This window comes from Cryptotermes secundus, unplaced genomic scaffold, assembly GCF_002891405.2.
Source record: "Cryptotermes secundus unplaced genomic scaffold, Csec_1.0 scaffold1186, whole genome shotgun sequence".
Lineage (NCBI taxonomy): Eukaryota > Metazoa > Arthropoda > Insecta > Blattodea > Kalotermitidae > Cryptotermes > Cryptotermes secundus.
The window spans coordinates 52,923-79,663 of record NW_019723920.1 but is presented as its reverse complement, the minus strand read 5'-3'; the positions used below and the strand labels follow the sequence as shown (position 1 = coordinate 79,663).

At 42.2% G+C, this 26,741-nt stretch overlaps 1 protein-coding gene across 1 annotated transcript in view; it reads right to left on the bottom strand.

Annotated features, from left to right (window-relative positions):
* LOC111862175 (chitin synthase chs-2) overlaps positions 1–26,741 on the bottom strand; it is a 121,904-nt gene that overhangs the window by 49,826 nt on the left and 45,337 nt on the right. The window contains exon 2 of the mRNA XM_023847359.2: positions 22,965–23,053. Coding sequence (XP_023703127.1) covers positions 22,965–23,041 — 77 coding nt within the window. The 5' untranslated portion in view covers positions 23,042–23,053. The remainder of the gene's footprint in view (positions 1–22,964; positions 23,054–26,741) is intronic.

Below are 26,741 nucleotides of genomic sequence, written 5' to 3'. Positions count from 1 at the left end.
TCCTCCTATACAATGGGTACCGGGGGCAAAGCGGCCGGTGTGTGAAGCTGACCACTCATCTGCAACTAGTGCCGAGGTCAAGAAAATATGGATCTATACATCCACTCCCCCATACGCCTTCATGGCATAGTTGTTCAGCACGTGAACAACTTTACAACCACTTCCAGACCGACTATGAGTACACGGCTTAGCAAACATCCTGTCCAATGTGTACGGTCCAGACTTTTCCGGGGGGTAAATTTGACCAACCAGCTGCATCTAGCGCCGTGGTTGAATATGCTTGGAACTATACCCCCTCCCCCTCTCTAAATACTTGTTCATTTCGTGGTGCTTGATTAATTAAGACAGGAAATTCTGCTCCGGAAACATGCGCGTGCATCAGCCGACACGCTACCTGCGAAGTGCCGCTCACTACACACAATGGAGAAGATGAAAGGAAAGAAACAGGGGCACTGATAGTTGTGGTGCCAAATGTGACCCACTTCCGAGAGTGTAACAATGGAGAAGTTATACAGTGTGTCACTTGATAGCTCTCAACGGCTGTGCTGTCTTTCAGGCGGCCTGTGGTCTTCTGGGAAGTGAAAGTTGAATGTCTGTACACCGGATGTATCGGTTAGACAAGGTTCTTCAAGCAGCATTTCTTTTTTCAAGCGGCAGGCTTCAAGACTTACAGAGACTGGCAACTATATTTACCCGAAGGACGAATAGAGCTGTTTTTGTTTTCTCGGTACAGTCTATCATATTGGCGTTATCGAACGTACCAGTGGAGTGATTGTCATTCCCCATTCACGTTCGTAAGGTTCCTCGTTCGAATCTCGGTACGAAGATGGGCTACCTTGACTCATGATTGTTTGTGTTTCTCTTCAGTCAATCCGTGGAAATGTCGAGAAAATACTCAGATTATGCTACGAGATCCGTCTTCCACATCCTCTCCTATTAATTGTTCCCTAATCATCCTATCATTGAACCCTATATAGTCTTGGCATTTGAAAACGTCGATAAAGGAGTCAAGCATAAATAAATACACAACTTTGGTCATAAAATGGATACTGATAGGTTTGTTGTTGAAAATAAACTTGGAATAACATGGAAAGAAACCGTCATGGATTATTTTGAATAGATATCCCACTAAAAATGGCAGCGTAGTTGGTTGAGAAGCTATGCTATAAACCGGAAGGTCGAGGATCCCATTCCCGATGAGGTTACTGGACTTTTTAATTGATTTAATCCTTCCAGCCGCACTATGTCTCTGGAGCCGACTCAGCCTCTAACAGAAATGAGTACCGGGAATCTTCCTGGGGGTAAAAGGCGGCCGGCGCATGAGGCTGACAACCTTACCGCCATCTGTGATCCGATTGTCTAGAGAAAATATGGGAACCTCGACGTCTCACAATCCTATAGGCCTTCATGTCATGTTACAGGGATAGCTTAATCCAGACAAACACGAAAACCATCACTGAGGAAACTCATGTTCGGGAATTCCGAGTAAGAAGCGCTAACAACTCGACACTCAGTAGGCTACTTAGATGTCGATGTTGCTTTCATTGTCCCGTTATTTATTTAGATTATCGAATAGCATAGATCATATAACGTGTTACATAAAACGAGAAAATCACTGTGAAAAATGAATTTAGAGGAGTGCAGAAATAAATGATTGTGAACTATTTGAAGGTTATATTCTAGAACCTGCTTAAAGAGACTGAGTAACACCGCTAGAAACCTCTGTCAAGATAACTGGTTTCATAGTCTAGACTAGGTCTCCCCAGTAGAAGTCGACGTGCAAGGATTTCGAACTTGTATGAGTACTGAAGGGAATACGATGGAGGCGGAAGAGCTTCGATAAAATACTCCGCAATGCAGGGTTATTCACCACAGTCTACGCATGGAACTAGAAATGAAAGCCTGCGAGAAAACATAAATAAAGTATAAAATAGTCCAGTGTGAGATGTGACAGAATTTTCTTTATGAAGAAACAATTCAACCTCATATAAATGTATCTTTTCTATTCTGTTCTCTGTCTCAAGGCCCTGACATGGAATCGACTCTCCGGGTCTCGTCACGTTTTCAGGCACTTAAGTATATTGTCAGATGTGATTATTGTTGCGCCTTAAACAAGTTAATCCCACACACGATGTAAAATATCATAGAAATTGTAATTTAAGTGTCACGAATAGTGAGACCTGTTTCTGTGTACCCAGCTGCTCTGCTCTCCACTCATTATTATGATCCAAGAGACGCGTTTAGGGTTCGTGTACGCAAATTCTGAATAAAATTGTGACTCCTATTTTTATATTGATTTTCCATAAATTATATCTATTACATTTTCTTTCTTTGTTTTTATTTTTATGCCCATAATTGGGAATGAGGCCGGTCACGGTAGCCGAGCGGTCTAAGGCAAGTACTGTCTTCGCTCGCTTGGAAACCGGGATCGTAGGTTCGAATCCCTCTCAGGACAAGGATGTTTAGTTTGTGTGCGCGCGTTTTTCTGTGTTTGTGTACAGGTAGAAGCCTTGCGACGAGCTGATCACCCGCCCAAGGAGTCCTACCGAACGTGTAAGATCTAGAAAAACCGAAGTGAACGGAGAAGTTCATGGAGGTAGGCCTAGGCCCACTGGGGCTGTAGTGCCAAGGAAAAAGAAAAATTGGGAATGAGAGTTCACACGAAATTAGTAATGATAATGGAGTTAGAGTAACAAACTTTGCCACATCCAAAAATCTGATTGTCAAAAAGAACGATGTAATGTTAATAAATTTACTTGGACATCTCCAGATGGAAAGAAGCACAACCAAATTGGGCCATATTTTGATAGATAGGAGACGGCATTAAAATATTCTTGATGTCCGATCATTCAGGGCAGCAGATTGTGATACTGACCGCTATCTTGGTGTGGCAAATTTAGGGAGAGACTGGCAGTGAGTAAAGAAACGACAGAGTTCATATGGAAAGGTTCAATCTTAGGAAATTAAACGAGGTAGAAGGTAAAGAACAGTATCGTGATAAAATCTCAAGTAGGTTCGCAGCTTTGGAAAACGTAGACACTGAGGTGGATGTTAATAAAGCTTGGGAAACTATTAGAGAGAATATAAACATTTCTGCCAAAAAGAGTCTAGGTTATCATGAACTGAAGAAGCTTAAGTCATGTTTCGACGAAGAATGCTCAAAACTATTAAACGAAAGGAAACAAGCCAAATTGCAGTGGTTGCGGTTTGTCAGGAAGGGCTCAGCTCCATGAGTGAGTGATACTGTCCTTTAGTCTCACCTGCTCGTGTGATCCTTCTATTTCCTTTTGTTTTTATTCTTTCACACTAATCGCGTCATTATTTCGCCATATCACGTCTTTCTTTGCCTTATTCTTCCGATCCTAATTCCCTTTTTTTCTTTAAATACGTTTGCCTTTTAATTTTCATTCCTACTGTACAGTTTTTCTGCTGTTCCATATAAAGTAACAGTCTTATGAATGCTCACCCCTCTCCCCCTTACTCTTCATGCATTTATCCTTAAGATTCAAGCTGTTCTTCAACAGTGTATCCACTTTGAGGTCGAATGTAATAAGCACTTTCTATTGCCGATTTTTTTAAAGGATATTCTCCTACTGCTGCTGCTGTCGCTGTCGCACTGCTTACTATTTTTAAAGTTAGTTATGTGTGTTTGTGTATTTAAGGAGACTTCTCCACAGTATACATTGTGTATACTTATGGTCGAATGGTAGGACAGTTGTGACTGAGGAATTGGAAAGTACGCAGAAGGAAGCCCTTGCATTCCCTTCAAGTTAATATTAAGATATTTTGCTGTAGTAAATGAGTGTAACCGTGGAAAATCTTAGAAGAACTTGCCTGAATCCAGCTAGGAATCGAAATCACGGCCTTTCAGATACGAATAAGGAGTGCTAATCATTGCACCGCGAAGTTCAGTGAAGAAAGAACTGCGTCACATGAACATGTAACATTATTTTAACATTCTCATTAGGCCTACATTAATCTTAAAACGGGGCTAGTGGGCTTGCTCAGGCCCTGAACATTTGAACTTAATCACAAGTCCTTGCAGTTTCTCTATGGTCTAGCAGCGGAAGAGAATATGAAACCAGAAGAACGTGAACACTGAGTATCTTTCTGCGTTAAATTATAATTTCGCTGCGCTCCGAAATATGTAACACTGACCTCTAAATATAGGGGCCAGGGGCCCCAAGCGACGGAATTTCGAAGAGTTGGAGCCTATGGGATAAGCAGAATAAAGGTAAAGTTATCCCTGGGCTTAATTAATTAAACACCACACCATTAGGATGCATTGCGTAGTAGAGGTACAGCTCCGTAATTCTTAACCTCGGCAGTAGTTGGAGGTGAGTGGTCAGCTTGACGACTCTGTCGCTTTACCCCAGAAAAATAGCGTCCTGTGCCCATTACACAGGAGGCTGGGTGGGCTCCAGAGCCTGTCTAGGCGTTGTGGGAAGGAGAAAACAGCATCATCATTTTTATTTCGTTTCATTTAAGTGCATGAAAGCAGCAAATATCCTGTTAGAGCAAGCACACTTTCCATATCTAAAGTCGTAAACCCTTTCTTAAGCTAAGTCTGGCAGTAACTGTAATAATAACAACTGAACAGAACCAACTGGCACGAGACAAAAAGCAATAAAATCATATAACCTTGGCAACGATTTGCACAGAATTGGTCCAAGCGTTGGCGGGCAGTAGAAAATGTTGTCACGCCCAAGTGCCTCCTCAGTTGTGCAAATCGCTTTCAAGAAACTACAAACTTTAATCAGACTAAAGAAATCAGAGGTATGTTATGTTTCATTACATAACTTTTGTGTGAAATATTTCTTCATGCTGTGATAGGTTCACTCAATTCGAGTCTTGAAAAGGAGAGTGGAATTTTATAAATACCATAATTGAAATTTTAATTCCATAACTCCACAATGTTCCCTCATTAGATTGTATATCGTGTTGAGTCTTAATAGCTTTCATTTCCATTCATGACTTCCTTACAATTAGCGGATACCCTCTTCCTTTTATAACATCAAGTCTCTATTATCTGCAGTAAAAGTAAAGCTGCGGTGACATTACTTGAATATCTAGATCCGTAGTAGGCAAACCCACAGCTCTGGGATTCCAAGTATAATCCGCCACCTAAATCTACATTTGAAGTATTGAAAATACTAATATTCGCAGATGCTCAGATGCTGAGAATCTGGTGGCAAACAACTTCTCATTGACCTCCTTCCAAAAAAAAAAAAAGTCTTCTAACGATACAAAATACAACTTTAAACAGAGTAGGTACCGTAGCCAAAGTAAAGAAAAGTTCATATAAGCAGGGTGGGTAGAGGCTGTCTATGTGCTTCTGCGCATCCTGGATGCGCAGAAGCTTCCATTCTCACTCAGTGATTAGTCAGACAACAGCTCTTAATAACGGCACTAGCAGGCAAGTACAAAAAGGTATGGCAGAAGGCAGCCTCTTCCTGTCCCCTCCCTACATGCAGTATCTTGACCATACAATGTATAATGTGATGTATATATACCCACTGCTAAGCAATGGCACGGTAGACACGCCTCATCAACAATACAGGCAACCGGCACTAGCAGGTAAGTACAAAAAGGTATGGCAGAAGGCTCGGACCCGAGAAAGACTGCGCTGACGAGGGCCAGCACCATATACAAAAGACAGGCCCGTCCTCTCGTTAGAGAGGGCGCCCCACAGAAACAATATCGTAACTGTGAAACGGTAATAATTAATATCTGGTCATGATCTCCAAATGGGGCTCGACACCAAGATTTACTGACTGACTGACTGACTGACCGTCAGTCGCAATGTGACTTTGACTTTGACTTGACACGACGAAGTAGTAGGAACATAGAACAGTAGTTGAGAGTGAAGAATCGAGCTTCGGGACGCCGACTTGCCAAGATATGAACTTGGAATTGAATTGAGTCGAGTTTCCAGGATTGGCAGCTGTACAATAAGGGCAAAAAGGACTTAGACTGCCACAAGAAGACTCCATGTGTGAATTTAAGTGACAGTGAGACTATAATAAATCCGTTGCCAGAATAAGGCTAGTGAAGACGGAGAACGTTAGTGCTTGCGCAACAGTGAAATGGAAAGCGTGTACAATAGCGAAAACGCTGTATTGCTTGTAGTCTAGATTTGTTAATGTGTGAGGTGCAATAAATTGAATGATCCAATTCGAATCCCGTCTTATGAGTCACGCACACCAATACACATGCAAATATAATATTGACTTACTATGGTGATCAAGAACATAGTTTCATCTAAGCGGAATAGGTACCCTAATGACAATGGATAGCACCGTTTAAAGAATCCAGCAGTGATCAAAGTAGGGCGGTTGAAATGGCTGGGATAACTCCTTAGAATGCAGGGGCAGAACCCTTGCAGGAAGTTAACGCTACGTAAATCAGAGGGCACTCGACGAGTAGGCAGACCTTCTTATGAGTAGTTCGATTCAGTTGCAGAAAATATGAAGACAACGGGCTTTAAAATTTGGAGACGAAAGTCACATGATCAGGACCAACGATACACTTCTTTATATTCCACAGCAGTTCCACACTTAATTAAAGATCACAGCAAAAGTGTGAGACGAAGGGAAACAAATACAATTGTCATTTCGGCTAGAAAAGCCGTCGGAACAAATTTAGACCTGGTTCCAACTTTGGACGAAACACTAAAGATGACCTCTCACGTAACATTCTTGTACGAGAGATGGTTTACATCAGTGGGGACGCAACGAATGTTAAGCTCGTTGAAGTCAAAGGTATTCCTTTTTATTTCTAGTGGGGTGGGACTAAGTCCCTTGTACTGCGGCCACTTCTGGCCTATTGTACCAGCCCCATATGATAGGTGAGGGTGATTGTGGAACAACTGGTGGAATGAAGATTGGCAGTAGAAACCGAAGTACTCGGAGAAAACCTACCCAAGCGCACTTTGTCCACCACAAATCCCACTTTACCAGACCCGGGATCGAACCCGGGCCGCCGCGGTGGGAAGCCAGCGACTAACCGCTTGAACTATGGCGCGGCCTGAAGTTAAAGGTATTAATGAATGAATGTATGAGAGGTGGGCCTTCTTGGCCCTTGCACCGCGACCATAGTGATCTATTGTGCTTCAAAGGTAACTGTGATTTTGATAATCTTCTCGAAGTAAAGATTCATCTTTGTTTTTGAGATTCTTTGTCCCGATGTTCAGTAATTCTTCTTGAGACACCTTCTATAGCCAGCGTGCTAGCACTGCAGTTTCCCAGGCGATTGAAACCGTGTCAGAACTACTTAAGATCTTGAAATATTTACATCAGATCTTCCCGAAGCGTGGGAGACTTGAATGCACGCATAAGACACGAGCATAGTTCCCACATTATGCACACAGTCTGTGTGCTATCACTAGCCCTGTTTGACTAAGAGATAGAGACCTAGTGCTTATACAGACCATATACGTGAAAGACTTGCCACTACTGCGAAGTTACAAAATCTTCCGTCTAGAAAGAAAAAAAGAATATAAAGCAGTTTACGGCACACCGATTTTTTTGTCATAGAATGCGTATTATATTACTGAATTATGGAGAGTTATCTCATGACTGACAGACATTCTGGGATGTGGCGCCGTGTAGATCTTTTGTGAATAGACATTTCGGAGGAACATATCGCCTCCATCGTCAGGGTAGAAAAATCCGCGAGCTGCAGCCATCTGCTCACGCTGATTTCTCCCTCGCGGATTTTTCTAGCCTTGAAGATGGAGGCGATATGTTCCTCCGAAACATTATTTCACACATCTATATGGCGCCACATCCCAGAAGACGGTATTCTTTATAGTCACCGTCGTGATAACCTCGAATCTTAAGATACTGAAATACATTAACAGACTAGAGATTGGGATGTAGAATTTCAGTAATTTGTCATTTTTTAGTGCAGGAGAAATGTGACACAATTAAGATATTTGGGAACAACGATAAAAGATCGAAATCTGATTCAGGAGGAAATTAAGAGGAGATTGAACTCAGGTAATGCTTGCTACCATTCAGTCCAGAACCTTTTGTCTTCTCGTTTGTTGTCCAAAAACACGAAAATTAGAATATACAAAACTATAATTTTGCCTTTGGTTCTGTATGGGTGTGAAACTTGGTCTCCGACTTTAAGGGAGGGACATAGACTGAGAGTGTTTGAGAACAGGGTGTTAAGGGAATATTTGGACCGAAGAGAGATGAAGTGACAGGAGTTTGGAGGAAACTGCATAATAAGGAGCTTCATAACCTGTACTCTTCTCCAAGTATAATTAGAATGATCAAGTCAAGGAGGATGATGTGGGCAGGGCATGTAGCACAAATGGGAGAGACGAATGCATCTAGGATATTATTGGGAAAGACAGAAGGAAGGAGACCACTGGGAAGACCAAGGCGTAGGTGGGTGGACAATATTAAAATTGATCTTAGAGAAATAGGATGGGATGGTATTGATTGAATTGACCTGGTTCAGGATAGGGACCAGTGGAGGGCTCTTGTGAACACGGTAGTGAACCTTCGGGTTCCATAAAATGCTGGAAAATTCTTGAATAGCTGCAGAATTGGCGGCTCCTCCAGAAGGGCTCCATGAGTAAGTTTAGTGAAGGAGAAAGGAACGTTTCGGACGGTCGGACGGAGGGACTGGGATTCGATCTGCTTTCATTTTCCATAATGTTTGAACAATTAGCATGTAACACGTATCAAAATTGAATAAAGAGTTCCAATTCTAAGGCGAAATCTCGTCACATCATTTAGTGCTTCCGGCGAGGACACTACAGGAATTACAACCAAAAAGAAAAGATGGTTGTAGCGATAAGAATATAAACCTCTATGTGGTAGGTAAGGTGAAGTTTTCTCCTTGCTTCGCTAATTAAGCATTTCGCCGTGAATAGTGGATGTATAGATAATCGGTTTACATTTTGGCCAGGTTCTCGGTTACCCTAATTAAGACTTCCGTTCCTTAACACATTTCTACAGAAAAATCCCAGGTATTATTTTCAACTAAACCCCCAGAAAGGTGTCTCCACCTTGTCGTGGTGATGGGGCTTGCGTGACTCTGTGACCTGGAGAGCTATTCCGGCGGTAGTTTAACTACCGGTAGGGTCACCCATGCCGGAAATGTCAAAGGGTAGAGTCCAGACTAAGAGAGGTAACCTGGTCCTCCAGGTTGGGGGTTGGGCATGAGGCTAACAACCTCATCCTGTAAAAAGAATTTTGTTCAGAAACCTAACAACCAACCTCGGGTCACCATGCTTGGGTCCATTCCTATGGCAGCACTCATTGGTTGTGGAGACTGGTTATAGAGGAGGCCAAGTTTCACCCAGGGCTGTAGCACCCAGTGGTAGGTAGGTATTTTCAATTAAGAAATGAAAACCTCCTTCCAAACTCTTGCTTTACCAATGTTCATAGTCCTAAATAAGTCAGAGGAATTGATATTCCATTGGAGTGTTCAACTAATTCGTTCCAGAATGAACGGCAAGGTTGAGTGGTTAGACTTAATTAATCACGTTCTGGTGATCCGGGTTCGTTTGTCGAGCCGGAGCCTGACCGTTTCTACTGAGACTTCTCGTGGAATTCCTCAGTTTCTTCAAGAAAGCTCTGAGACATACGAGTATGCCCTACAGATGTCTCTTTTTTACTTCATTCCGTTTTCAGAATGTCGTTAAATAAACTTTTATCTAGATTTGTCCCAGTTATGGCCGTGAATCACTGACATACCCCCACAGGCGTAAAAGTCAATCTGTCCTTGAGTTCTGCAGTTCTGTTAAAGAACAATACTTGTAGCAAATGCCATGAATCGTTCCCCGTGTAACAAACAACAGGGACCTTTGCCTGTCCTCATGAATGCCATATGTAGATTAGCAAACTGCCTGAAATAGCTCCAACAGACAAAGTAGGGTGTGTCCTCAAGAACACCAAACCCATTTAATATAGAACAGTACCCAGATTCATGTTTCTCGTGCAAAGCACCCAAGGTCTTCATGTTTGTTGCTAGGCAGACCTACACCCCCTCCGAACTGACCACGGCTGTGTACGAATGTGTTGAAAGTTGTATGAAACTTGCGTCATAGGTAATGTAAGCTTTGTTTTTCCTTCCCTCACGTCTCTATTCTTTCTTTCTGCCTTTCCTTATATTTATTCCTTCTTTACTTCATTTACTCTTAAGTGCTCTCTTCCTTTTCATTATTTCTCTACTTCTCTGATTCACATTATGCCTTTAATTTTCTTCCCTTTCTTTTGCTTCATTCCTGATCTTGAACAAATTGCATAAGATAATCGTAAAGCTGTGGTTTTGATCCGGTGTACGTGAGGCTTTCTAAGGAGTTGCATGAGATATACAGGCTGATTCTAAATTATTGCCGTGGTTTTCGTGGCCTCTAAACGGAAACGCCGGAAATAATTTAGAATCAGCCTGTACATCATCCATTGTCTAAAAAAATAGGTCAATATGGCCTAGAGTTCTCGAAAATTTTCCGCTGTACAAGTTTTCTTTTGTACGTGGAACAAATAAAGGTTGTTTAAAATGAAAACCTCTGTACTGTATTGTGGTTGTAATGCATAATAACACTAGTTTGAGATACAGTAACAACAAAGCAGCATTCACTAACGTGAATTCTTATACTGAGACAGTAGGTATATGAAATTTCATTCTGAGACCATGGGGTGCGTGAAATTTCACTCTCAGACGAAGGGTACGTCGCCTGAAAAATATTTAAGATTTGAGGTTTTCACGGCGTTGACTACGAAGAATGCCGTCTTCTGGGATGTCATGTCGTGTAGATCTTGTGTAAACCGAAGTTTCGGAGGAACGTCGGTTCACACAAGATCTACATGGCGCCACATTCCGGAAGACAGCATTCTGAAAAATACTTATAAGCACACTTAGTGCAGCTGCATATCTTTAGGACTCAGTTATTTCAGCCTCTTCAATAGCAGGCCCGCTGCTCACTGGTGACAATATCTGTTGCAACATCGAATAAACTACATGCTTAATGCCTAAAGTTCTAAATAAAAGACCGCATTCCAGTGATCTTTAAACTTCCAAGTCTCTTCTTGATGTTTAGAACTTAAAAATGTGTGGTATCCGTACATGTGTTCACCGGTAAGAATGTGCATAAATGTCCTATAGGTAGATGAAGCAGGAATGCAGACTGTTTCGGTGTCTTTTGGCCCAAAGATACTGATAAAATCTTTTAAAACATTCTAGCCGACTCGGCTTTAGTCATATGAATTAAAATAAAACTAAGAGCGCTTTATGTAGAAATGGTGACTGTACATTTCATCTACAGAAGAAATCGATTCACTTCATTAATCTCTGGTGCCGGTCACGGTAGCCGAGCGGTCTAAGGCATTTACTGTCTTCGCTCGCTTGGAAACCGGGATCGTGGGTTCGAATCCTACTTAGGGCATGGATGTTTAGTTTGTGTGTGTGCGTTTTTCTGTGTCTGTGTACAGGTAGAGGCCTTGCGACGAGCTGATCACCCGCCCAAGGAGTCCTACCGAATGTCTAAGATCTATAAAAACCGAAGTGAACGGAGAAGTTCATGGAGGTAGGCCTAGGCGCACTGGGGCTGTAGTGCCAAGGAAAAAATCTCTCGTATTCATAAGAATACCTACTCTCTGCCCTCTAATCTGGAGCCGGGGTAGAGCAGTCGGTATAGCGACTTGCTACAGGCTGGATGACAGAGGGGTCGGAGCTCGAGTCCCGGTAGGGTCAAGAATTTTCTCTTCGCCATGTCGTCCAGACTGGCTATGGGGTCCACCCAACCCCCTATCCAATGGGTACCGGGGGTAAAGCGGCCGGGTCGTGAAGCTGATCTCTCACCTCCAACTAGTGCCGAGGTCAACAAAAATGTGGATCTACTCGTATATCCACTCTCTCATACTCCTTCATGGCCTAGTGTTTAATTAGTTAAGCAAAATTAACCAATTGGCCTCTGTGACGGAGAAAGAATGTGCTCTGTGTAATGCAGGAAGCTAATTTTTTAAGATTGTTTGGATGAACTTCATGCTTCAGAGTGTTAACAATCTGCAACCTAGCCGTGTTGCTGTTGTAAGGAAAGACAGAGATATATTTATTAAAGTTCACCTTGGCAAATTACACGTGTCTAGCTTCAGCGCATAGCCATTAGCAACTTCAGAGACAAGGCATCGAAGTACTCCATTTTCATAAAGATATGAATTTGAGAAGTCCACGAAAACAAGCTGAAAATTGAGCTAAGATTCTGTTTAATGCTTATCCTAACACATCAAGAAATTCAATAACCATTTTCATTATCCTTTTCGAATTAAGGAGCGTCCATAATACAGTGATTCTAAATTATTGTCGGGGTTTCCGTGGTCTATAATTTTCAAACCTTACATGCCACGAAAGGCGGCATGATTAAGTTGTTTACCAATATGCATTATTGTTTCCATAGGTTATGAAACTCTTTGAGCTACACTTTCACATTCCATAAGCAGTTTCATTTTTTAATTTCCATTTTGAAAATTATAGGCCATGGAAATCCCGACAATAATTTAGAATCATCCACTTATTTTCTTTTTACATATATAAAAATATAGTAAATCCCGAGGCCCTCCGAGAGGAATAAATTTCGGAACTGTATCATCCAGTTCTCAAGTAAAATTATTTTATTTGTTTCTCTGTCAGTACATAAGATTTAGGATTTGAAAACAATTTCACCCACACCCTCGAATAAATTTACGTTCGTATAACTCAGGATATGTTCAAACTTTTATCAAGCACTTTAAATATCCTTGTTTCATGACCCTTTGGAGTGATACGCCATGAAATGTCGACGTTTTTAAGATGTCAGAATGAGAAACCACAAGTTTCCTCCAGAAGGATTGTGTGCAGACTTGCTCACTACTCGCCACAATCTGGAATTTCCGGTTATAGAAGCTACCAGACCCATAGACTAACAGTTAAAGTTTTCGTAAAAGGATATTGGAGCTGTTTAAAAACGTTCACATTTGTTACAGACACTTGCAGAATGTCTCTTACTATAGAAATAAAGCAATAGGATGTGGATTTTAAGGCGTTTCATTAATTAAACTAAACAAATTAAGAACAAACTGACGATCAGCAATTTAGCAAAGAAATTAAGGGGGGGGGGGAAAAAAGAAAGCTTGGAGGCAGGTGCAAGAGCACCGAGTACAGTAACCCTTGTATAACAGGTTTCTGTGAAAGGTCTCTTTTTCCCTGTGAGCGTCTACATACATCATCATCGTAGACAGTATTTGAGCGACAAGTCTTTATAAGCACTCCATTGCAGACCACACCACCTTGTTGAGATTTAAAATATATCAATCGGCTTTCCTATTTTTGTCTCTCCCTTGTACTGCCAGCTTGTACCAACCCCAAACACTCCTCCATGGCTTGAATTTTGTATGTCTTTTGCGTTCGCCAAGAGTTTCTCGTAATGGGGGGGGGAGGTAAAGCTATCCCTGTTAACAGGCAGCGAAGGCCCATAAGGTTGTGAGATGTCGAGGCTCTCACATTTTCTCTAGACAATCGGTTCACATATGGCGGTAAGTTTGTCAGCCCTACGCGCCGGCCGCCCTTTACCCTCCAGGAAAATTCCTGGTATTAATTTCTGTTCAAGGCTGTCTACACCAGGGCCCTGGTGCGGCTGAAAGTATATACAAATTGAAAAAGATCCACATCATCGGGACTCAACCCGCGACCTTCCGGCTTGTAGTATAGTGACTCAACCAACTACGCTAACGCGTGCCCCTATCGTTGTTACTTACTTACTTACTTACTTACACATGGAGCTGAGCCCTTCTGGAGGAACCGCCAATTCTGCAGCTACTCAAGAACTTCCCAGCATTTTATCGAACCCGAAGGTTCATTACAGTGTTCACAAGAGTCCTCCACTGGTCCCTATCCTGAGCCAGATCTATCCAATCCATACCATCCCATCCTATCTCTCCAAGATCCATTCTAATATTGTCCACCCACCTACGCCTTGGTCTTCCCTGAGGTTACGTTGTTACGTTTTATAATAATTACAACTAATTAAACCACATTTCAAGCCACATTTATTTACATTAAAACATATATATGTATATATTTTCTGAAATTTTATTAGGCTATATTTTTGTAATTTATTCTTCTTTAAAAATTAATAAAAATTCGCCCCAAGTCGTAGATATGGTGTACAGGCTAAAATTTATCACCAGTTGATTTCATGTTACCACCAGCTTTTTTTACATCCGATGACTTCGTTCCATAAAATAGAAATAAGTACCTTTTGCATTTACTTTGTGTTAGTTATAAAACGTATATATATATAAATGACGCACGAAATTATCTCCTGACCTGTGTTACCACGGAGGCGGGTAAGCCACAGATGTGGGGAGGGGGGGATATTGCTTGCGAAACTTTGCAGTTAATCGGAACAGTGATTTAAACGCGTGTATAAGAAAGTAAGAACCAGTGCTATATATTTCGTAACGATCATACGGCCAACAACTATACGTGTACAACGACATCAATCTTAGCGTCAGCTCATACGCAACACAAAACCGATATATCGGTGCTGGTTATTCAACTGGTTCAGATGTGTAGTGGTCCAAGTCGTGTCGTCTAAAGAATGTAGGGAATATATTCGACTTTTGTTCTACATAAGATTTGAGAGTCTGATAGCCGTTATTAATAAATTATATCCCTCTTGGATGTTATATCGGGCAACCCGGTAAACTCACATCTTCGAAGTTCGTAATCCTAATTTATGTTCTGTTTTTCATTGCAAGTTCTCCGAATTTAAAGACTAATTTGCCAGGATTATTAGGCCTAAAATATGTTTCCCAATCTAGGGGCGTAGCTATGGAATTGGAGTGACTCACTCATGGAGCTGAGCCCTTCTTGAGAAACTGTCAATTTTGCAGCTACTCAAAAACTTCACCGCATTTTATGGAACCCAAAAGTTCATTACCATGTTCACAAGAGCCCTCCACTAGTCCATATCCTGAGCCAGATCAATCCAATCTATACTATCCCCTCCTATCTCTCTCAGATCCATTTTAATATTGTTCACCCAACTACGTCTTGGTCTTCACAGTGGTCTCCTTCCTTCCGGCTTTTCCACCAATATCCTATATACATTCCTCCTCTCCCCCATTCATGCTACATGCCATGGCCGTCTCATCCTCCTTGACTTGATCATTCTAATTATACTTCGAGAAGAGTACAAGTTATGAAGCTTCTCATTATGCAGTTTTTCCCAACCTAATTGGAGTGAGTATATCTGTAAATAGATAAATAGATAAACTTCCGAGACTCAAATCGGCTCGGCCTAATACCGTGCACGACTTCACTATTCACGTGCTGTGAACGATATAAATCGTCTTGGGTCTTGGGTGAGTCTTGGAATTACCTCAACATATGCGGTCAGTTTCAAGTCTAAGTCGTTCCTCTTTCGGAATCACTATGGCGCCGTTCATATGCTTAGTCTTAAGATGTTATTACCGACTGAATTGATTTAAAATATATAACGTTTTTTTCTGTGTTCTAGTGGTCAGAGTTCCTGGCTGCAGATTCAGAGATCCCGGGTTCGATTCCCGGCGCTGCCAGATTTTCTGAGAAGTAATGAGTGTGGAACGGGGTCCACTCAGCCTCGTGAGGATAATTGAGGAGCTACTTGACTGGAAAATAGCGGATACGGTCTAGAAAACCGATAATTAACGGCCGTGGGGATTCGTTGCGCTGACCACGCGACACTCTCTATCCGCTAAAGTTGGCACTAACTTCACCGACAAGCGGCGGTCGCTCGGTCAGTATAGTTATCTTGCAGACTAAAACCACGGAGTTTGTTGGTTTGTTTTTATGTTTTTTTTTTAAATCATATGTCACTTCTCCGGCTCTCAAATGGACTCCTTACATAGAAATAAAATAATCATTTATGGCTTGTTCCTCATCCATTTACCTTATTATGGAAAATGTTAAGAGAGTCAGGATGGTTATGTAGGTTTGGGTAGAGAACGGTGATGACTTAAGATATGGTCTTTTGTGATGAGATACCATATAGTTTGGTAGATAGGTGTTATCATTATTAAGAAACTTTTGCCACTGTTCTCAGAAATACCCTGTAGAGGGAGACAGGAGACTCATCTGAAAGGCTAGTACCTATCTACTAAAGTACTGAAGTAGCACTGCAGAAAAGCGCAATCTTTCTACTCAAAATTTCGTGGCAAAAGCTTAGTTTAAATTTATTTAGTGGATACGGCTCTAGGAAGTGAAGGACAACATGAGAAATATTTGTCGGAATTCGACGCAGATGTATTGTAAATTCCAGTAATATATGAAATTTTGACATCAAGAATTTCAAATATTTACCTTGTATCGTACCAAAGAGCCCCAAAAATCAAATAAAACAGCAGCTTATATAAGGGCTCTGTTTAAATTGAAGGCGTCCTGACATTTTGACTGATGTTCGTCGACCTTTGGTATCTTGATACATATGCAGAATTACCATTTCAAGTAAAACACTGACTCTTTGTTAGCATAAAATTTCCCAATTCATCTCCCATTCCCGCTTTCAAAAACTCAGCAGTTTACTAAATCATAAGAGTATTTTTTTTTACAAACTTTCCATTGCTTTGGTTTGAAACAAATAAGACATTTCGTTATCTGGCCCTTTCTCCGTGAAATAAAATGGCCCAATGAATAGTGTCCGTTTCATTAATCTGTTCGTTTTCATAATTCGATACAGCCATAAAACAACCGAACAAAATGTTGCAGACATTAACTCCATATAAGAGAGACTATTTGCGGCGGGACCGAGAAGCAGAACTTAGTCACGAATAGACTGATTAGTGCTCCGTAGAGACTGGCAACATAACGAGAATGACTAGTGGCTCGAGGGTGTCCGTGTATTGTTCTCTTAACTTTCCCTTCTCAAAGGCATACACCGAGAACGTTACACTATACGTATATGGGACTGCCTCAGCTGTGCTGTGTCTGTTGATTGCCCAGTCACGTAGCAACACAAAAGTGCAACTCTTTGCGTAACGATCAATAAAATGTTTCCCAAATTTTCTCCCAAACAAGAAGCAGAACAGGTAGAATGAGAGGGAAAATCGAAATAAAATTCAGCTTAATTTACTGAGCTGAAATAAATTGTGTTAGGCTGTTTCCCAAATCACTTTCGAAAACTGGAACTCCAATATATGACTGAGTAGTTAATGTTAATCCTACATTCACAGCGTGCAGCCGGGATAGCGCAGTCGGTATACCGACTGACTGTGGACTAGCCAGAATTCGAGTCCCCATAGGGTCAAGAATTTCTTTTCTTCACGTCGTCCAGACCGGCTCTGGGGCCCATCCAGCGTCCTATCCAATGGGCACCGCGGATTCCTTCCCCGGGGGAAAGCGGCCGGGACGTGAAGCTGACCACTCACCTCGAACTAGTGCCGAGGTCAAGAAAATGTGGAGCTATACATCCATTCTCCCATACGCCTTCATTATATGTTCGTCATTTAGAGCGGGAGGTTTCTGCTTCACACGGATATGGAAGAACAGATGTATGAGTAATTATATTTTTAGAAATTTAAATATTTAGGTTTTCAGATTTGAGACTGGAATATAAATGATAATGGATTGAATAGAAGCCAGCATCATTAATATATATTTAGAAATATTTCATACGAGTGTGCCTCTGCATATATATATAGGCTGTGCATACACATTAACATACATACATTACTTACTTACTCATGGAGCTGAGCCCTTCTGGAGGAACCGCCAATTCTGCAGCTACTCAAGAAAATCCCAGCATTTTATGGAACCCGAAGGTTCATTACTGTGTTCACAAGAGCCCTCCACTGGTCCCTATCCTGAGCCAGATCAATCCAATCCATACCATCCCATCCTGTCTCTCTAAGATCCATTTTAATATTGTCCGAATATATTTAGCGGGTCACGCCCTGGATGAGTTATCGGTTGTTCGTTTTATAATTTTATGTTCTTAACCAGCTTTGGAAAATGTGTACATGTTTCAGCAAAACTCCTCAACGTTAAATTTCATGAAACTCCATTAAGAAACTGTTGAGTTGTTACATGTCGACAGACTGACGGACATGGGGACATTATGGAGACAAGAGGCGCAACTTGCAACTTTCCATAGCAAACTGCTGAATGTTATCATGTGAAACGGGCTGCAAACAGCGGACGAGTTGAGAGAGATAAATCAGTAAGTTAGTCGTTTAGTTCAAAAATAGAGTGCGCTTCGCTGTTGCAGCTTTATTTGTTGTTGCAGAGGCTGTTGGAGGTCGGGTGGTCTTTCGTCTTAAATTTAAATTTACTTCTTCGGGAGTAAATATAACTAGTTTTTCCTGTGCTCACCAACCAAACGTACTGAGCCGTTTCTGCTAGTACCGTCAAATAACTAATTCCACGGAGTATATTTCGTCTTAAGAAACTGACAGTTGTCCAGCTGGTCAAGAAATACCCCCCCCCCCTTTTCTGAAGCCGAAGGTTCAGTGCCATATTTAAAAGAACCCGCCAAGTCCTCGGGCTTGTGTAGCATTTTGTGTACTTTTTATGTTCATGAGCTGCTAGTCTCCAGCCAAATTCCAAACTCTGACATCCACCCCTTTTCAGCTCTCCGCGACAGCGTATTACCACGTAAAAGTATTCAAGCTACTCTCTATACCTGGAGCTGTCTCCTCTATCAGAACTTGAGACTGCTCCGTTGCTTTGTTACAGCGGTCGTAAGGCCACACGCACGCAAAAATTTATGAACCCGAATAGCACAGTCTGTAAAGTGACTGATCACCGGATGGATATCAGAATTATATTTCTGGTAGGGTAGGAATATTTCTCTTCGTGGCCACATCCAGGCCGGCTCTGAAGTCTGTGCAGTCTTCTATCACATAGCTACCGGGATCTCTTTCCCAAGAAGAGAGAAAGAAGTGCATCTAGTACAGGAGTTACGAATGCGTGGAGTTTTACTTCCACTTTATTTCTAACTTTCATGGCGTTCTGCTGAAGGACAGGGGCATACTCTTATTGACATGTGGGTATATCGACCCCACACATATGATCTCCGTTCGGTTCAGTGCCCCTTAAATGACTAGGGACAAACAGAAATATGGGCAGCAGTTCTTGGAAGAGAAGATTGATGTTCTCCTCATTTTTGTTTTTCTTCAACAGCAGGGGTGGTAAATTTGTGGCACGTGAACTGAAATTGACCCGCGATAAAGGCTACTCTACGCCGATGTTTCAATCTGACCATCTGTTGGTTCTTATCTTCTGATGTGAATGATATTGAAGAGTTATAATAGAAACAAATAAACAAAGAGATGTAGAAGTTGGCGAAAATGCAAACTTTGGATAAGCGCACTTATTACTTGAATTCCTACAAATTGTTAGTCAGGGTCTCAAATTAGGACCGGAACAAGCGGCGGGCTTTTTTGAGCGCGGTAGCAGACATTCAGGTTCAGTAAAATCGGAGAATTTCTTGACTATTACAACGACTATTATTCTCTCAACAAAGACCTTGATCCATTAAGTCAGTTAACTGCGCATTCTAACGGATATGAGAGAATCCAGTGAAGCCAATATATATATTCGGCCTAATTTATGTCCTCATCACAAAGGTCACCAGTCAGCGTTTATAGATGTTCAAATTAATTGTTAATGATGTCTCGATTTTGCCTTCTGGTATACCCATTATTGGGCCTGTGTGAATAATCCGTATGCCATGAAGTTTTGGTTACAAAATATTTTTGTCGTGACGGTGCTCTGCCCTCAGTCATTTGGAAAAAGCCCCATCCGGCTCCCGAGTAGAAATAATTGCCCACTCCTGATCTACAGGCACGATGTTGAAGGCCAAGAACTCGTAAAGTGTTTAAAACCGGCATTGCTAATTGGTTGTGAGAGTCCATGTTAAGACAAACCTTTTATTACTACAGAGTGTAATTATGAGTCTCTGATTCAATACGTGCTGCGACAAGAGAGTGGTACCTTTGGACTTTGCAGACTTTCTTTAATGTAAAGGTAAAGCTATCCCTATAACAGGCTGTGGAGGCCCATACTTTTGTGAGAAGTCGAGGCTCCCATATTTCCTAGACAATCTACTCACAAATGGCGGTAAGGTTGTCAGCCTTATACGCCGGCTGCCCTTTCCCCCCCCCAGGAAGATTCCTGGTACTCATTCCTGTTAGAGGCTGAGTCGACCTCAGGGCCATAGTGCGGCTGAAAGGAATAGGTCAATTGAAAAATCCAACACTTGACTTCGTATTCTGCAGTTGAGGAAACTGCATTCTTTCTGTAAAGTTATGTAAGATAGGATCAAGACACAAGCTGGTCAAGGTAAGAAAAGTGCGTCGCAAAATTCTTTTTAATAAAAGGATGAAGTTGAAACCTATTTATGTTACTAAAACACAGTACTTCCTATTCATTGACATAAATACAAAGTTAAACACATCGCTGTGTAAAAGTATACTATTTTTCTTCTTGTCCTGAAAAATAATGTTCAGTGACGTTACACCGCACCTTTGAGAATCGAAACAGTACCTCCATGTGTTATAAGCGAATCTAACATTTTTGTACGTAGCCAACAGGGAATGGTTCTGAAGCCACCGTCCCTTCGGGACCCAGTACGTAATAAGCAACTGCTGTTTATTATAACGGGAAGGAAGAATGCAACCTTGATGCAGAGGGAGTTGCCCGTAACACGTCAAGGTCGCGGGACTGAGTCCACTGACTGCCCACTGCAGCAACTAAGATCTGCTTTTAATCGTGGCAATACAATTCTCGTTGTTCCCACCCAAGGTGATCATGGGCCTTCAAGCGGCCATGTTGGTACCAACTGGAACTTGATCTAATTTGTTCTTTAGTCAGAAAACGTGACTCTTTCTCAAGCGTCTGTCCCAGCTGTACTACTTGCAGACATGACATCCTAACAATTAAATTTAAAGCCTTAAGACAATGCCCAGGTGTTTCATAGATATACAAAGCGCTGTTTGTTGCAATGGGCAGTTTGGGTGGCCTCCAACGACAAGTTTATAGTCTGTATCTATGGGCGTTACGAATATTCTAGAACAGTTTCCAACATGAGAATATGTGACGTCGTTCGGTATTTTTTTATGTTAAGCTCTTTGAATTAAACATACCAAAAACAATGCCGATAAAATGTTTTTGAAAGATTTAAGAATGCTGTTTTACCCGATAACAATAACACGTTTGCTCTCTGGCCATTGTCTTGTCTGAATTCTCGATCAAACGGAGCATGTATATTGTCACAGAAGTGAATTATTAACCCTTGAAGATCAAAGGTCAGACATTTTTATTATCCCCATCTGGAATTTTAGTGCAAAAGAAACGTTACAAAGGGAGGTTGTACAGAGAGAGCTATGCTGCTGTAACCATGCCATTTTCTGTGCAAGATACTCCGGTGCCAAAGAGGTCGGTGTCTTCGTGTCTTCTTTCTTAATTGTACCCGTGATGTGTAGAACCTGCGAACAGCTGAGAGTTGATAGGAATTAAATTTATTATTCAGTCACTCATGGAGCTGAGCCCTTCTGAGAGGCTACCAATTGTGCAGCTACTCAAGAACTTCCCAATATTTTATGGAACCCGAATTGGTCACAAGAGTCCTCCACTGGTCCCTATCCCGAGCCAGATCAAGCCAATCCATAACATCCCATACTACTTCTCTAAGATCCATTTTAATATTGTTCACCCACCTACGTCTCGGTCTTCTCAGTGGTCTCTTTCCTTCTGGCTTTCCCACCAATATCCTATATGCATTCCTCTTCTCCCCCATTCGTGCTACATGCCCTGCCAATCTTGTCCACCTTGACTTGATCATTCTAATTATATTTGGAGAAGAGTACAAGCTATGAAGCTCCTCATTATGCAGTTTTCTCCAACCGCCCTCAATTGAAATTGCAGTACTTTGCCATTACTTGGCTCATTCTTTTTTGTTGTTGTTGTGCACAACGTGCAGAAAACGAATGCACACAGGAAACGTCATGGCTCTTCACGTGACTGTCCGTCAGACCATGTCTATCCGCCCGCTTATTTCAACTCCTAGACCGTTAGACGAATTTTGATGATATATCAGATATGGTTTTACGCAGAAACTGCCTTCTAAAAGAAGTTATCGAAGGAAAGATAGAGGGGCGGATAGAAGTGACAAGAAGACGAGGAAGAAGACGTAAGAAGATGCTGGATGACCTTGGGGACAGAAGAGGATACTGTCATTTGAAGGAGAAAGCTCTAGCTCGCATTAAATGGAGGAATTGTTTTGGAAGAGACTGTGGACCTGTCGCCTTGACAGATTACTGATGATGATTATTATGATCAGATATGCCTCATGCCATTGAGGGCAGCTTCAAATTGACGACTGCAGTTCATTTTTAACATTAGACCTTATCGTGATCCAGTCGAATTGAGGTCACGTCTTCACGTGCAATATTTCTCTAACAATTTTTGTAATATTTTCCCCCATCTAAGTATACAGGTATCCCAAACAGTCTCATCTCTCCATGTTTACGTCAAATTCAATACACCCATTTTCCGCATACAGGCTACGTGTCCTGCCCATCTCACCCTTCCTATCAAGTATCTCCATAAAGATTACAAATATTGGTGGACTAGGGGGAGCCAGGATAGCGGTTGGTTAAGGGCTGAACGACCAGGGGGTCGGAGTTCCGAGTCCTGGTAGGGTCAAGAATTTTCTCTTCTCCACTTCATCCAGACCGGCTCTGGGGTCCACCCAACCTCCTATCCAATGGTTACCGGGGTTGAAGCGGTCGGGGCGTGAAGCTGACAACTCAACTAAAACTAATACCGGGTCAAGAAAATGTGGATCAAAGAATGCACTCCCCCATACGCCTTCATGGCGTAGTGCTTAATTAGTTAAGCACAGGGACTGTGACGTGACGAGACGGGTTGTAAGTTCTATACCCTGCCCCGGACCCGTGAAGGAATAGCAAGTGTTTGTGTCTTACCTGCCACCGTAAAGCGGCGTGCTCTCGTCATCCGAGAAGTTATTGTCGCTGTCATCGTTGCTGCGCACTGCCGTCATGGCGCTGCCCGTCTGAAACACACATCAAAATGTGTCTTAGGAATTCTGAAGATTTCTCATGGTGGAGTGACTTACATTTCACACACTGTTCATCATGCATTTTTTCTTACCAGAATATTTCTGTTCATGCATTCTTCAACAAGTGATAGGATAAAATAAGGAATCATATTCCATTGGGCGCCGACCACAGTGGCCGAGCGGCCTAAGGCATCAAATATATTCGCCCGCTCGAAAACTGGGATCATGGGTTCGAATCCCACTCGAGGCATGGCTGTTTGTCTGTGTTTATTCTGTGTTTGTGTTGTCCTGTGTAGGTAGCGGCCTTGCGTTGGGTTGATCCTCGTACAAGGAGTCCTACTGACTGTCTAAGATTAAGACTCTGAAGTAAAACGAAGTGTTTCACGGATGCCCTGTGCCCTATTGGGAGCAACAGGGATAGATAGATAGATAGATAGATAGATAGATAGATAGATAGCGGCCTCCGTAGTCTAGGGGTAACGTTCCCACCTCATGACTCAAGGTACTCGGGTTCAAACCCGGCGGAGGTCGTGGAATTTTTAAGGGCGGAAAAATTCATGTCTCTAGGAGACCTCTGAGCTAAATTAGGCAAAAAGTTCCCCGCCCAAGTAGTTTCCAATGCCTCTGGTAGACGGGGGAAGTATTAGGTACCGAAGATCGACCTCGTTGGCTGAACGGGGTTAATAGCGCGCACCAGTACCGGTAGTGTATGGCGACTGGTAGAATATCAAAGGGGCACGTACAATAGATCAACAACTGGTCGCGGTGCATGGGGAAACCCATCCCCTCCAATAATAATAATAATAAAATAGATAGATAGGTAGGTAGATAGATTGATTCTATTGGGCCCATGATTAGAGCTAGTTTCCACTCCAAGCCTTCAGAGAATAATTCCTTACTGCTTCGTGCCACTTTCTGCAGGCAGAAGAATCGCTTTGCAAAATACTGTGGTTTGACAAAACTGTTTGGAACGTTATTAATGAAGCATTGTATACAGTGCCAGACGCACGGTGCTGTGGTCGGAAGGAACTCTCGCAGAACAAGTCCAATCACTCTGGTAGCAGAATGAAGAGGTTAGTACTGCATCCCGGTCCGGAGAATATGTAACCTGAAACTGAGTACTTAGACCTCATTTGTTCCTGAAGTGCCGTCCTAAAAGTAAGGTAAAGCTGCCCCTGAAACAGGCCGTGAAGGCCCACAGGGATGTGAGACGTCGAGGCTCCCACATTTTCTAGACAATCGGCTTACAGATTGTGGTAATATTGTCAGTCTTACGCGCCGGCCGCTCTTTACCCCCAGGAAGATTCCTGGTACTCATTTTTGCTAGAGGCTGATTCGAACCTATGGCCATAGTGCTGCTGGAAGGATTATGTCAACTGAAGAATTCCAGTGACCTCTTTCTTCAAAATGCAATAATAATATACCGAAAATAATAAAATAGGTAAATAAATTATCTAAAACGTTCTACGCATAGTGGGTCCTAATATAGTGCCTTATCCCCCATAAGCGGAATATTATGAAGAGCAGTTCCGTGCCTGAAAACCCATTTCGTAGCAGAAAATTCCTGAAGTTGGCTAAGCAAGTGGAGCAACATGTTAACTATAATTTCCCTTCAAATATAGAGCGATAAGAAGAAAATGCACACAGTTCACGCAGCAACACACCTGCGGGTCTGACTTCTGTATTACGCATTAGTTTTGAGACGGTGGGTCATGCGAGTCCGTCGTTTGCGGACGTAATTTGGGGGGGGGGTCAGAGTAAATTAGTCATGCATATAATTATGTAGGAATCTGAGATTCTCACAGCAGTGGTTGAGAAGAATTCTATCTTCTGGAGTATAACTCTGTGTTGTCTATCGAAAGTCAGCCGACGTTTCTGCTTGCCACTCGCTTCACGCTGGCATCTTGACTGACTTACTTTTTGACCCTGAAGATGGAGACATGAGTCTCCGAAACGTCGGCTGGCTTTCAACATGCTACACGATTAAGATAGAACTCACCGTGTAAATAACTGTCGTAAATTCTGGGGGTCATAAGTCAGGGGTCATATTTATTCTGTAAAATTAGGGGGCACCTTAACAAATATTACTTCAAGTAATAGTAAATCCTTAACAAAACAATACTAACGATTGACATTTTGTCATTATGTGTGCATATTAGCAGTTAGGATTTGTAGTGGCTGCGAATAGGAGCAGAAGATGACGACAATGAACTGCAGTGGAAAGTATGCAGGAGTAGGTACTGTATTGTCCATCTTTGCCGAAAGTTCATAGCGTACTTCCACATAGCAGAAATTCCAGTGCCTGCTGTTACTCTAAGACGTTTAGAAGATCTACCGTCGAATAAACGAAGGTGTGTTTAAAAAAATGGAGGTTTCTGCGGTTAGGTATTTTTGACGAAGTATGTTTCTGTAGAACCTGCACATAAATTTTCTCGTAAGATTTATGTTCCAGGTTCAGTAATGATTTTGAAAACCGCAAAAATTTCCCGTTGAAATGTCAACCGGCTTCTTGTGTTATACATATGCACATTTAAACGCCATTTTCTAACTTAAGACAGAGGTAAAGATAAGGTTAATTTGTTCCTGTGCTTCACTAATTAAGTACTACACCATGAAGGCGTATGGGGAAGTGGATGTATAGACCCACGTTTTCGTGACCTCGGCACTAATTGGAGGTGAGTGGTCAGCTTCACGCCCTTCAGCTTTACCGCCGAGGAAAGAACCCCCGGTACCCATTGGATAGGAGGCTGGGTGGGCCCCAGAGCAGGTCTGGATAATGTAAAGGGGAAAAAATTCTTGACCCTATCGGGGCCCAAACTCCGACCCACCATTGTCCAGCCCGTAGCCAGTCACTATACAGACTACGTTAACCCGGCTCCTCATTCTGCAATTTGCAGCTTAAGAAATGCTGTCCCAAGTTAGAATTTGTCCATTATCGACAAAATAAATTTTGACGATTAAAAATTAAATCGACTCTAAAAGCCGTAAATTCCATCAGTAATAACAGTTTCGAACATGATGAAGTGTTTGATGTATTTGAAACGATTAATTTTACGTTGCGACGCCAGTGCTAATACAGTTATTTCACGGAGTTCTCGTTGCCAGACACAAAAACAATTTTGTTCCATTCCATTTGTATGGATGTCTGTAATACAGGAGTATCTTTTTAAAGTGTAGCAGTTTCTCTGCATCTGTGTGGGCAGGAGAACGGGAGAGCCGCGCCCAGTTATATCGGGGTCGCATAGCGGGAATGCGAACACCCACACCTCGCTGTCTCCGTTCGTCTGCCATACTGATTATCAGCATAATTCATATCCAGACATAGCCTTCCGTGTAGCCTAGCTACTTGGTAACCAGAAGTGTTTGCGTCAGGGCGGCCTTCTCTCTACATTAATGACTTCGTGTACAGTTTGCTCAGTAGATCACAGTGCCCGCGCGGTCTAAGGCATCAACCGCTTTCGCCTGCTCGAACACTGGGATCGTGGGTTTGAATCCCACTCGAGACATCGATGCCTGTGTGCGTTTATTCTGTGTTTACGTTGTTCTATGTGTAGGTAGCGGCCTTGCGACGGGCTGATCCCCCGTCCAAGGAGTCCTACCGACTCTGTCTAGATTAAGAAATTGAAAAAGCGGGCAAGGTCCAAAGGGCTGAAGAGCCATAGAGAGAGAGAGAGAGAAAGAA